Source organism: Gymnodraco acuticeps, unplaced genomic scaffold (genome assembly GCF_902827175.1).
Source record: "Gymnodraco acuticeps unplaced genomic scaffold, fGymAcu1.1, whole genome shotgun sequence".
Taxonomy (NCBI): domain Eukaryota; kingdom Metazoa; phylum Chordata; class Actinopteri; order Perciformes; family Bathydraconidae; genus Gymnodraco; species Gymnodraco acuticeps.
Window position 1 is genome coordinate 1115119 of NW_022991154.1, and position 13526 is coordinate 1128644.

The following is a 13526-nucleotide window of genomic DNA, read 5'->3' on the forward strand; positions in this document are numbered from 1 at the left end:
TGATTGTATTTTTTTTACCAGTCTCTTCTGCCTCAGGCTACTCTGTTTTTGGCTGGCTTCACTGATGCTGCTCTCCCTCTTTTGCCCAAACACGGTTCTAGGTACTGAGGCGTTATGAAGAATCACCAAACACTGTGAACGCAAAGCTGTCCTTTTTATATTTTAATTTGTCTCAACACTTACTAAATTAGGAATACAGCATGCAGCATTTAGTGTATCAAGGCAGAACTGTTAGTGAAGTTCCCAAAGTGTGACTGACTTGACTAACACTGTGCCATCGACAGTACTCACTTCCTTTTTCTCTACCATGGTAACAGTTCTGGGTTATGAAAAAACACTGACAGATTGTGTGTGAAGGAAATCTGAGATCTTTATCAGGAACAACCCCTTGACATGATCCCAATGTACTAAGAGTTACTGACGTCTGAAAATAGCTGATAAAGCTGTTTATTTACATACCTGTAAATCGTTTTTTTCCCATGCAGAAATAGATACATTTTGTAGGAAAAAACTAATCTGCCATGTCACAAAATTATTAATACATTTGTTTTTTGTTTATCACAAAAAAACCTGTTGCAATACAATAGCCGTGGGGAACAACTTTAGCGTTATTAAAATCTTTCATGGTTATGCTTATTAGCTACATGAACTTGCCTAAGGTTAAGAAAGTGGTGGTGTTGGTCTTAGATAATTATAGAAGCCAACAGTGACTTCAAATCAAACCACAACCCCTTACTTTTCCTCTCAAAACCTATGGTAGAAACACAACTTAGTAGTAGATAAAGTGGTTTAGTGAGTGGCTATAGTTTTTATTAATTTAGGGTTAGAGGTTAGGGCTATTTATTTATTTAAGTCATGGAAAGGAACAATTACCATTGGTCCGAGACAGGGCTTACAATCACCTCCCCCCCATATACAATCATGAAACATCGGCCTCATAATTTATATACACAAACTGAATTTACTGACCAATGGGTTGAAAACAGTGAGGCTACAGTAAGTGGTCCTTGGTTTTAAGACAAAATATGTTGTTCATTCCTAGGAACTGCTGAAGGAATGGATACATTGGATGGAAATTGTATTATTTTGTCTTTTGAATATAGCTTGTACATTTCTTAAAAGGTACAGCACATGTCATTTGTGCTCTAATTCAAAGTTAACAGGGAGGGGAGATGGTAAAGGTTTAGAACACGAATATATCTTAAAGTGCAGGTTACACTTTTATCCATACCTTGTTGCTAAGATTGACCTATTCCCCCAAATTCTGAAATAATACAACATGGGCAAACAATGAAAATGACAACTATTACTCCTCGATACACTTCTTGGACGATACAAAAAATCAAGCTTCCAAAGCTTGAACCACAAAAAACACATTTTCAGTAAAATGTAAAAGCTTATTTTCCACTTTAATACTTTTATTTAAACAGTCAGGTCTTTTTCCAAAGTATACTTGTTTCATGGTATTTCTCCACGTAAAGCATCTGTGTATCTTTGCTATCATTGTCTGCGGGCTATGAGATTATTCCCCTAACAAGGCAGCACATTCAGCCTGATCTGTTACGCATCAGGTTGTCTTATGACTCCAGTGTTGTCGTTTAAGCCTCTGGAGTTATTATTAGCTGCCTCAGTACTCCTTTTTAAGGCACAATTCTGAGGAATAAGGCCATTTACAGAACTAAGTGAGATCAAGGGTTACTGCGGGGTTAGTTTTTTCCAGTTTGGTAAACCCTATTGCTGGTGTATAGAGTCATCCCTGTACCTCATTAAAGGATATATCAGACATGTGACCAACAACAGAATCTCCTCGCTGGGTGGAAACTGTTCTTTTTTCTTTTTTTTTTACTAATGCCCATCCGCACATGTCTAACTAGATAGATTTCAATCATTGTCTCAAAATCTGACTATATGGAAACAAGTCAGTACATTAACAACACAAAACATTAATTAGCAGTTATGGACGATGAAAGATAACGACTTATTTCTCTTGAATTGTAGCTAAAGATGGTAAAATGTTGTACAGCGTTTAATGAAAACTAGGTTGTTTCATATCAGACACCATGTTTATGTCATTCCTTTTCATTTGTATTTTGCTCTATAACTTACTAAAACTTTTCGTCGACACTTACAATATTTCCAACCAATCCATACTGATGCATACAAACAGCATTCTTTCTACCCCACTTGCATTTACTTCTTTTCCCACTCACATCACTTTTCTCTGCTCCTGCTTCAACGTCCTCCACAACATTTCGTCAATATACCATCTCAGTTTTGATGAAAGCTTCACATCTCGTACAATGTGAAATAACTTTTAAATTCAGCCAAATGGGAACAAAAACAAGGATTAGAAAAGCTGTTTTGATACAACCTTCTGAGCTAAATGTACCAGAGAGTCCTGGATTTGTTCTTTACACTCAGGTAGGCATCTGAGTGCAGGAATCTGGGGTAAGAGTCTCTTTCCATCAGCAGGTAAACATGTTTCTGAGCCTCATCAAAGCATGAAAGGCTTGGCTGCTCCAAAGTCTTCTTGATCTTCTCTCTAATGTGGTGGTCAACGTTGATCTGAGGAAGAGACACAAAGAAAAACAACTGTAAATTGTGTTGAATACAGGGCCATTCACACTAACTATACTTCACATAAACCAAGTGCTGTGGTTCAAGATTGTGATAACTATAAAAACAGACCATCTAAACATGGGCGGAGACATTTGGACTGGACAGAATAGATTTTTATCCATCCTCATCAACACCAAACAAAATAACCTAAAGGTATAATTGCAGTAGGAAGGTTTTGTACGATATGCGCATATTCTTTGGGGTCAGAGGATTATCATACTCAAACAGTACAATGATATATTACATGATATTAGTATTTCCTTTATAATTGATATCGACCACAGGGAAATACATTCTAAATATTATACATGGGGGATTATTGTGTTTGAATCCATGGGTTTTAGCCATAAACAGTCAATGTGCCGTTTGCAGCCAGTTCAAAACACTGACACTGTGTTTTGGGTTGTATGCTCCGTAACTTATTTAGCATAGCATAGAATAATGTACAAATGATTCAGATATCCATGCAAGTCTTATCTAAAGCCCGCGTCACACTGTCCGAAATTGACACCCGATGGACACACGATAAAGGAAATGTTCAAATTCGGCTCTGATCGTAAAAACATCGGGCCATTCGTGAGGGCATCTTAAGCCATCGTATGACCACCGGTGGAGTTTCTCAGGCTCCGGCAGCAACTTTGTGAGCGGCAACTTTGCAAGGCACTCGTGAGGGCATCTTGTCAAATCGTGTCATCTTCGTGTTATCATCGGTGAAGGGCAAAATTGACACACAAATTCAACATGAAAATGAACCTTCGCAAGGTCCTTCGGCAATTTTTTGGCATGCCAAAGATTTTGCCAGCGCTCACGAAGTTGCTGCCGGAGCCTGAGAAACTCCACCGGTGGTCATACGATGGCTTAAGATGCCCTCACGAATGGCCCGATGTTGCTACAATCAGAGCTGAATTTGAACATTTCCTTTATCGTGTGTCCATCGGGTTGTTTTATTGCACAACAAAATCATGTAAACATATTATGTAAATAACCCAATTTGTGTTCTGTGAAACTGAAAAGGATATAATATATTATTTTGAAGGCGAGTTGACAGGAAGTTGTTGTTGCTATGGAAACAACATTACGGAGAAAACTTAATATCTTCTACATATAAACATGGATAAAGTAAAGAACAAAGTCTGAAAATATCAGTACAGTATCATAGTACTTTAACATAATTGTTTTTGTTACTTTCGTTGCAGTTGTATGTCTTAAAGAGCCTGTGACACGGGTTTCACCCATCATCCAAACCCATCAATTTGAGTAAATATGGTCCCCTTGAAAACCGTTACTGAACTGATTTTGGATTTTTGTACTTTGATAACCATTAATCTGCCCTTCAATGTTGACCATATTCTGGATCTTCTCGGGGATTCTTCAAATCCCGCCAAATTATGTGTGACGTCATTGTGGGCCAAGCGCTCCAGCTGCACCGTTCAGGATCCCAGCATCTGCATGTAAACGCACGATGGTGCACACAGCAGCAAGCACAGACAGCGATGACAGGTTAATTTTTAACGTGTCTGAGAACTCATATGAAGCTGAAGGATTGGTTTATGTTTTATCTGTTAGAAGTTTAGGAATTCGGTGCGTCAATATGGGCGATAATACGGTCATGTAGCCAGTGGTGGAATGGGACTAAAAATCAGCCCGGGACTCTCGACCGGCCCACTTCGGTACCGCTAGTAAATTGTCAACGGGGGGAGTGGGGGATGTGCTAGTGACTTATCCGACCGGCCCACTTTGTTACCGGCCCATCGGGATTCGTCCCGATGGCCAGTACACCACTGCACCCAGCCCAGCCCACGTAAACTGTCAACGGGGGGAGCCTCGCTGCGGGGAAACGGTGGACCTAGTGTCGCGATCGGAGTGGGAATAATAATAATCCGTGCATTTTATTCATTAATTTCCCCAACATTGTGGTGAAAAAACCACACGTTTAATCATCCCTGTCTCCTAAAAATTACGTTCCCACAGAACTAAACTGCATTCTCAATTACGTTTAGCTAGAAACGTATTTTCTCCCACGTTACGTTTGTTATGAACGTATCTCAAATACGTTTATTTTCTACATATCTTCTAGAAACATATCTTCTCCCACGTTACGTTCGTTATGAACGTATCTTAAATACGTTTATTTTCTACATATCTTCTAGAAACGTATTTTCTCCCACGTTACGTTCGTTATGAACGTATCTTAAATACGTTTATTTTCTACATATCTTCTAGAAACATATCTTCTCCCACGTTACGTTCGTTATGAACGTATCTAAAATACGTTTATTTTCTACATATCTTCTAGAAACGTATTTTCTCCCACGTTACGTTCGTTATGAACGTATCTTAAATACGTTTATTTTCTACATATCTTCTAGAAACATATCTTCTCCCACGTTACGTTCCTTATGAACGTATCTTAAATACGTTTATTTTCTACATATCTTTGCCATTTATTGCCTTGCTTATAATAATGATAATAGTCATTTATAAATATCATTTTAGAGCACATATTTGAAATCGAGAATCGGGCTCGATATATGGTTAAATTAAAATCAGTAGGCGAGGCTGTAATTTCGGCAGCTGTTACTCTCATGAGCGAGGCAGAAAATAATAGTTTTAACATGACAAAAAGCTGCTGTGTCGTTTATTGCACCTCAAAGATTAAAACAAATCCAGAGTTACGTGTTTCTGTACTTCCTCTAAGAAGAAAGGACAGTAAAAGAAGAGCTCTGTGGCTTCAGGCTTGATCGCCGTTCAAATGACAGCGTTGGTTTCCCCAAAAGTGGGCGGGGCTGTAAAGTGACGTTTTACTATCATCTATTATTCAAAACCATTGTATTTATTCTAACGTAAATTACATGCCAGTGTTTTATCTTTTTATTTATTTGTTTTTATTTTAAATCGTATAATGTCGGACTTTTAAATGGGGTTTAGAGCCTCAAAATACTGAAATCTGTATTTTTTTAAAATCTTTTCCTTCTAATTTGTTATTATTTTCTAAATAACACACTGTTATTTACTCAACCATAACACACAATTATCCTTGTTTTTATTTGTTTAATTCTATAATCTTGGGCTTTTTAGCCGTAAATAAAGTCACCGGAAACAGACGGGACATTTCGAGCGATACACACCACAAACCCACCGAACTGATTACCCAAGATCCTCAGCTTGAAGCTCGTTGATTGGATGTTTTAGCCGCAATAAACGCTGGGATATGGTGTTAATAAGTTGTGATATCCGAAAACGAAAAATAAAATAATACCTAATTCAGAGTGTTCTTGCTTTTCTCTTTAAAAGTCATCACATAACGGCATTGTAATACACGGTTCGGCTGCATTAAATATTATACATCTGCCGTAGTTCTTTATTTATAGAGCCCTGATGAGAAGACTTCTAGACAAACATGAGGAACTGCCGCCAAAACTGAATACGTGATGTGGATCATAAATATATCAACAATTAAACAACATCTTCAATTTCTTTTCACAAAATACGTCTCCTTGCAGTATCAATAGTAATTCGGCTGACTTTTATATTTGATCCAATTGGTAGATAATAGGTTATATTTACACCATAACGGTGCACAGCTGATAGAAAAGGACTTGTAGTTTTTAAAGATATTACTGATTTTCTTTGAATATAAGAATGTAAATACTGAGTTGAGAGAATAGTCAGGGGATTTGGGTGATGGGAGACACATCTATGGATTCAGAATTTCAATAGCGTACCATTAAAGGACGGATATACCTTTCTGTCTGTGATGTTTTACAAATCAGATATTAATGTGTAGAAGTAAAACATGTGAAATAATATAGCAATATCCTGTAAAATTATGTAAAAACATGAATAAAACTACACATCTTCAGATGTTATACATACATAAGTGTTCTACACTAATAATACAAAGTTATTATTAGTATGCTGTGTGTACCTTGTGTGCACCGCCTAGTGGTTAAAGCACGTTATTGAATTATTTTTGTTGAATAATGTTATTTGATGAAAACAATATTAAGAGTACATACTTTCATAGTCGGAAAGTAGAAGGTCAATGATAGAAATATAGAATATAAAAAGTCAAGAAGATACTATAAGTGATCTCTACAATAAAACAGTTTAGTGCCGGATGTACAAAGATATTAATAGGAGGATGTGCAAAACAGAAAAACGAATTAACCTTTATTAACACATTAAAGAATACTTTAGGTTAAGGTCTTATTTTAAACAAGAAAAAAGCTTTGGGGGTATCTATCTACCGATGAATATTAAGCCTGACAAAGTACTTAACGTCTAATATATTGCTTTCCTGCAATGTTAACTATGTTGAAGCACTTCTTTTAACTGATATTATACACATTAATTATACTCTTATGTATGTAGATAGAATAAGAAATGTGCAGAATATGACAGTTTAATGGTGGAGGTACACACATATTGATAGATGTCTTGTAATGCGCTGTTGAGGAACCTGTGACCCAAGTTGTGTATATGATCAATACACCTTAGAAAATCTTGAAATCTTGAAAGGGATGTGCAAAATAGCCATTATACAGTTTTTAATTAACTATTAGTAGAGAATAACGAGTAATGAATATACTTTATAGAGATCTGCAGATAAATGTTTCGTCTTCTCAAGCACCACCTATCAAATATCTCTCCTGATTGTTGGCACTTGACAATCACCTTCCCTGAATTTTACTCAGGTGTAACTAAAGTCTGCTTTAAGGGTTGTTTATATTTCACATCATTAATCAGAATCTGCAAAGTAACTAAACTAAATGTAGTGGAGTAAAAATACCAGGTTAACCTCTGAATTGTAGTGGAGTAGAATTACAAAGTAAGCTGTCGTGTGGGTATATATTAATGCTGCCCATTATGGATATAAGCGATTTTTACCCATTTAGTAATTACATGTTTTAAATGTGTACACACCAATGTGTTTCCTATCGCCTAAACCTCCAGGGCTGTACACAGTTTAATACTGGCAACTTCTAATTTTGGGAAAAACGTCTTTTAAAACTACAATTCCCAGTAGATACGTGCCATAGAGAACATGTTGCGAAACACAATAGCCAGCATGTGTATTTATCGGGGGGCGTTCGAGTCCAGTTTTGAATAGTCTGCCGTGGTTTCGTTCCATTTCAAAGAGCTTGACGCTCGGCGTAACCTTGGCGCACTGCCACTCCAACATCACGGGGTTTGTCAACGGGACTGTAGTCCCAAACGATAGCTGGGGATTATGGGTAGTGTAGTGTCTTCGGCCATCCTAAATCTCGAAATGTCCCGTCTGTTTCTGGTGACTTTATTTACGGCTAAAAAGCTCAAGATTATAGAATTAAACAAATAAATAAAAACAAGGATAATTGTGTGTTATTGTTGAGTAAATAACAGTGTGTTATTTAGAAAAGAATAACAAATTAGAAGGAAAAGATTTTAAAAAATACAGATTTCAGTATTTTGATGCTCTAAAACCCCATTTATTTTCCTCACAGACGTTTATACGATTTAAAATAAAAACAAATAAATAAAAAGATAAAACACTGGCATGTAATTTACGTTAGAATAAATAGAATGGTTTTGAATAATAGATGATAGTAAAATCTACGTCACTTTACAGCCCCGCCCACTTTTGGGGAAACCAACGCTGTCATTTGAACGGCGATCAAGCCTGAAGCCACAGAGATCTTCTGTTACTGTCTTTTCTTCTTAGAGGAAGTACAGAAACACGTAACTCTGGATTTGTTTTAATGTTTGAGGTAAACGACACAGCAGCTTTTTGTCATGTTAAAACTATTATGTTCTGCCTCGCTCATGAGAGTAACAGCTGGCGAAATTACAGCCTCGCCTACTGATTTTAATTTAACCATATATCGAGCCTGATTCTCGATTTCAACGGTGTGCTCTAAAATGATATTTATAAATGACTATTATCATTATTATAAGCAAGACAATAAATGGCAAAGATATGTAGAAAATAAACGTATTTAAGATACGTTCATAAGGAACGTAACGTGGGAGAAAATATGTTTCTAGAAGATATGTAGAAAATAAACGTATTTTAGATACATTCATAACGAACGTAACGTGGGAGTAAATACGTTTCAAGCTAAACGTAATTCAGAATGCAGTTTAGTTCTGTGGGAACGTAATTTTTAGGAGACAGGGTTGGTTTAATCCATGTTGGTGTACTACAACTACAAAAAGCATCGGTTTGTTTTCTCATCAGGAAATGCAGACCGGCTCAAACAAACGATTTTTAATGATCATCCTCACGATCATTTAATGTATCATATGTTCGCCAAATTGACATGAAAGCACTAATAAATGTAGTTTAATCCACTTGAGTTTACAACTACAAAAATAATCGATTTGCTTTTATATCACATCCGACGGGAGGAAAATCAGCAGCTCTCACTACCGATTTGTAATCCTAATTTAATCATCATCTTCACAACGATAATTTATGTTTATGTTTGCCGAATTGACATGAAAGCACTGACAAATATAAATATACTGTAGTCAACTTCATTAAAACGTTATTAACGTGCCTAAAATCAGTAATTCACCATTTCTACGCATGACAACACACTTTGTCCGTGTTTGGCTCTCTCGCCACTCAGTGAAGCGTTCCCGCATTGACGTCACTTCCGGCTTCCCCCAAAACCTCAAAATGAGTCGAAGGAATTTCCCTGCGATGTTCGAAATTATTGATATTTATCGGAACGGTATCGCACCTTCTTTTTTAAGCTGAAGGATCGAGATCAGGGGCGGACTGGCCATCTGTAGAATCTGGAGAACCACAGAACGGCCTGTCGTCAAGGGCCGTTGACGGCCGGCCCTTTAAAAAAAAAAAAATAGTTTAACGTCATCATTTAAGTTGCGCTGACGGCCGACAGAGGGCGACTGCGGCCGCTAATGCAGTTGTGTGGTTCTTATGTCAAATAATCACACACAAAGAAGAAAAAAGACCGGCCACACGAAGAGAAGGGATTAGACGCCGCGGCAGACAGGGAGAATGAAAAAAACATGGATACAAATCTAAGAAAACGAAAAGAAAAAGGTGGGGCCGAGAAGGCAAGAGAAAAAAAGGTGAAGTCACTCGCAGGTGAAGCATATACATGTCGCAAATTGACAGACCTTTTTGGCAGCAGCGCTGCTATAAGCACTATCATCAGCAGCTTAAAACAAATGCAAGATGATGAAGAGAATGATGAGGGCGCGAGTTGAGCTGCTGGAAGAACCAGCTCAACTGGCACACGTGCAGGGCAAGAGCAAGAGGTGGGTGAGAATTATCCCCTGAACTCGGTGGCGTTTTCTCCTGGAGGCCAAGGGAAGCCAGGCTTCCCCTGTTTTTTATGGATTGTAGTTATATAATTGTAATAAATAAAAACACTTCGTTTAGTTTCGGTAATTATTCTGCCGGCCCGTCTCTCCCCCATTCTCATTGAGTATTTTACAAAGAGTGAAACAGCACCCCTCTAGATGTTATGGTGAAACAGTAGATTGCACTCTGTTGCGAGAGGAGGCCAGCAGAAATTGGCTTCCCTTGGTGAACAAAAAATTGAGGAATTGACCAATCAGATGAGGCTCACGCCTCACAATCCAATCAAATCGCTTCAACTTCAGTTCGTACTGTATCACCGCCCTTAGAAAGCAAGCAACTGAAGCAAGTGCAATTTAGTGATGGGAATTCCGGCTCTTCTTGGTGAGCTGGATCATTTGGCTCGGCTCACCAAGAAGAGCCGGCTCTTTCGGCTCCCAAACGGCTCTTCAGTTTACCACATATTATACCTTTTAATTAAATCAAATGTAGCCCTGTTTTGACTAATTATATGTGTACACATATATCACTTAAATTATTCAATACAACCTTTGTACTGAAGTATTCAAAAGTAAAAATTACATGTTTAATATAAATGATTTGCTGTGGCCAATTGCATTTACAGACCCGTGTAACTCTCCGATACCACCCAATGAATGCATTGACTTGCTTGTAGAACCACGCTACACAAAACAGATAGCAACACCTATAACAACTATTTTAAAAAAGGGGCTACTGTATCGACCTATATAAAAGATCCTGCATTTTAGCCATGCCTCATTTCGCTCTATTTGCTCTTTCCAGCGCTGTTTTTGCAGAGGGCTGATTCTGTGAGCTGCAGCTGACCACGCCCCCCTGTAGGAGAGGGGAGCGTGCTTTGAGATCAGCTGCTGGGCTGTCAGAAGAGGGGGAGAAAAAGAGATCTCCAACGTCCTCCGTGTTTTATTCTTATCGAAGTAAGAAGAGAAGTAATGGGGCAGAAACCCTCCTTTTTACGCAGCGGCCCAGACATAGACATCAAACGGCGACACATATTCAGTTGCCAGTTACTTTGGCATTAGGGCAGGGATATCTAGATACTTTCCAAGGTTTGACATCATGAATTGTGCTACTTTTAAAGCAAGCAACGATGTTTTCAAATCTGTAATCAAAAAGCTCCTCAAAAACACTATCGAAGCAGTTCCTGCCGTTGCTACGTTAGTTCAAACAGTAACAACGGACTACTTTTCTTAGCGGATGCATGTCAATTTAAATCAATACATAAAACTATTTTTTAAATCAATAAAATCATTTTCTAAATCCATAAAATCATTTAAATTAATATTGGGAGTCATGTCGTTACTTTGTTGAGAATGTGGCCATGTAATAAGCGGGATAATGTTCACAGTGCACACATTGCATAATGTGCCTTCAAGCCGATCTAGATCCCTCCGCAAAAAAAACAAAAAACCGGCTCGTTCGCTGGGCAAGAGCCGGCTCCCGTCGTTCACTTAAAAGAGCCGGCTCTTTGAGCCGGCTCGTTCGCGACCGACACATCACTAGTGCAATTATGGAGGGTGGAGATTTGGAATATTTCATCAAAAATAATTTTACTAAACTTCCGCTACAGCCGCAACTAAAAACGAAATCTGATGACAGGGCAATGCCCAAACTGGAGCTGTGTACAGAGAGGGAAAAAGGAGCGAATCGGACATAAAACTTTAAATAATAAACAGCGGATTTCTAACATTTGACATTTCATGTGGCCGGACTGGGTCAGTTTCCAGGGCTGAATTTTAGTCCCAGTCCGCCCCTGATCGAGATTACTAGTAGCCCAATATTTCATTGCACAACAGTTGTTGGGAGGCTGTGCAGGCTCTTTAAATGTAATGTAAATGTTGCCTTCGTGTGTGGTTCGGGGCCATCTTCGTGCGAAATTCACAATTACATATTCGTGTGTCCATCGGGTGTCAATTTCAGGACAGTGTGACGCGGGCTTTATAATTGCTTTGTCAATGTATCATCTCCACTAGCTGTATGATGATTCAAGAGGGGTCATTTGGTTGGATGTTTAGTTAAAAAAAAAAAATCCCTTATATATTTACACTAACCTCCCTGCAGGCTGTGGGCTGGATGAACTTCTGGTAGATTCCCTCTGCTTTCCAGCCCAGGTCGTCCATTGAGGCAGTCGACTTAAAGTCTTCACATGAGAGCCAGAAGTCAACGTTTTCTTCACTGAACTCCGACTGCAGGAAGCTGCGGAACGCTGCTAAATACTCTGGGAAACATTTGTATAATGTCAATAGAAGGATCAAAAGACTACAACAACAACACCAGCAATAACAATAATACACATAATAATAATAATAATAATAACAACAATAATACAAATTATTTTTGTGATATTTTTATTATATGAAAATAAACCACCCATATTAAAAAAAAAGAAAGAAAGTAAAATGTCTTACTTTTATCGCGTAGCAACTCTTCAAGAGTCGGATAGAGTTTATGATCAGTCTGACAACTGTAATAAAGAGGGATTTGAGAATTCCATTTCTAAAATGTTATGAACAATCAGAACATTGAGATATCAATGAAAGTGCCACGTAGTCTACCTCAGGTTTGAAGGATATGTCTCATCATTTGTCTTTTGAACCATGTGGCACTGGATGTCCATTTTACGCCTATTTCGATTAAGAATAACATCAGACCTGCAAAACAAATAAAGTTGAACTTAGTGTTGTAAAGTTTCACATTTGAACAGTGTTAGAAAGTAAGCCTATTCACATTACTCAAATAACTTTGATCATTAGACTCTTTGGCTTACCTTCTGGGTCGCTTCACGTTTTGCATCAGATCTTTAATTGTATAGAACCGCATCTTTGAAAACAAAAGTTTCGGCATTCTAACATCTCTGGTATATGTCTGGACGGAGTTACAATAATTCCTTGTGGTGCCTGTAAACTGTACTTTTCCCTCTAGCACCTAGCTTCACAGGCAAGGTGTTATACCAATGACGCGGAGGGCCTGCTGATACAGGTATAGATAACCGACTGCTGCTCAGACTCACTTATTGTTGTTACTGACTCACTGCCGAAGAATTCCAGTGGGATAGGATTTGGGAAGATACAGGAAAGGGAGGGGAATTACTAAAATATATGTTTTAACCTTTTTGCTATACCATTTCTACTGAGGTAGCAATCCCTTTATTATCTCCAGTTGTAACAATATACGTTTTAGCATCAAATAGAAGAGCTCCATCTCTTCAGGTATTCCTTCCACAGAATTCTTAATAAAATAAATGTGTCTTGTAACATGTGTAGACGTGTATTATCGTCTTCATAATACGTGACACTCATTTCCCATTTGAGACAATGCTAGCATTCAGTCTTCTGTAATTCTCTGTATGCACGGTTGGTTCCAGGCGCCTAAGGTGTGTCGTCAGTCACGTTCAGGAAGAAGGCTCAGAGATGACTGCCATCGAGGGACATTAAAAGTACCGTTGGACTGTGTTGAGCTAACTTGCTGCAGCTACAGCTCCCGTCTCTCCCTTTTAATAGATGAGACATTAGGCACAGTAGTTGAGAATAGCTGATCTGAATCCTTTGTTCCC

The 13526-nt window shown here is 38.2% G+C and overlaps 1 protein-coding gene across 1 annotated transcript; it reads right to left on the reverse strand.

Annotated features, from left to right (window-relative positions):
* Positions 1–1390: 1390 nt before the first annotated feature.
* Positions 1391–12983, reverse strand: si:ch211-117l17.6 (regulator of G-protein signaling 21). The gene is made up of 5 exons (XM_034237477.1): positions 12741–12983; positions 12529–12624; positions 12382–12437; positions 12025–12191; positions 1391–2565 (listed from the first exon to the last, which is right to left on the reverse strand). Exons 1-5 carry the CDS (start codon positions 12815–12817, stop codon positions 2380–2382), a joined length of 582 nt encoding a protein of 193 aa, XP_034093368.1. The 5' UTR covers positions 12818–12983; the 3' UTR covers positions 1391–2379.
* Between the last annotated feature and the right edge of the window lie 543 nt (positions 12984–13526).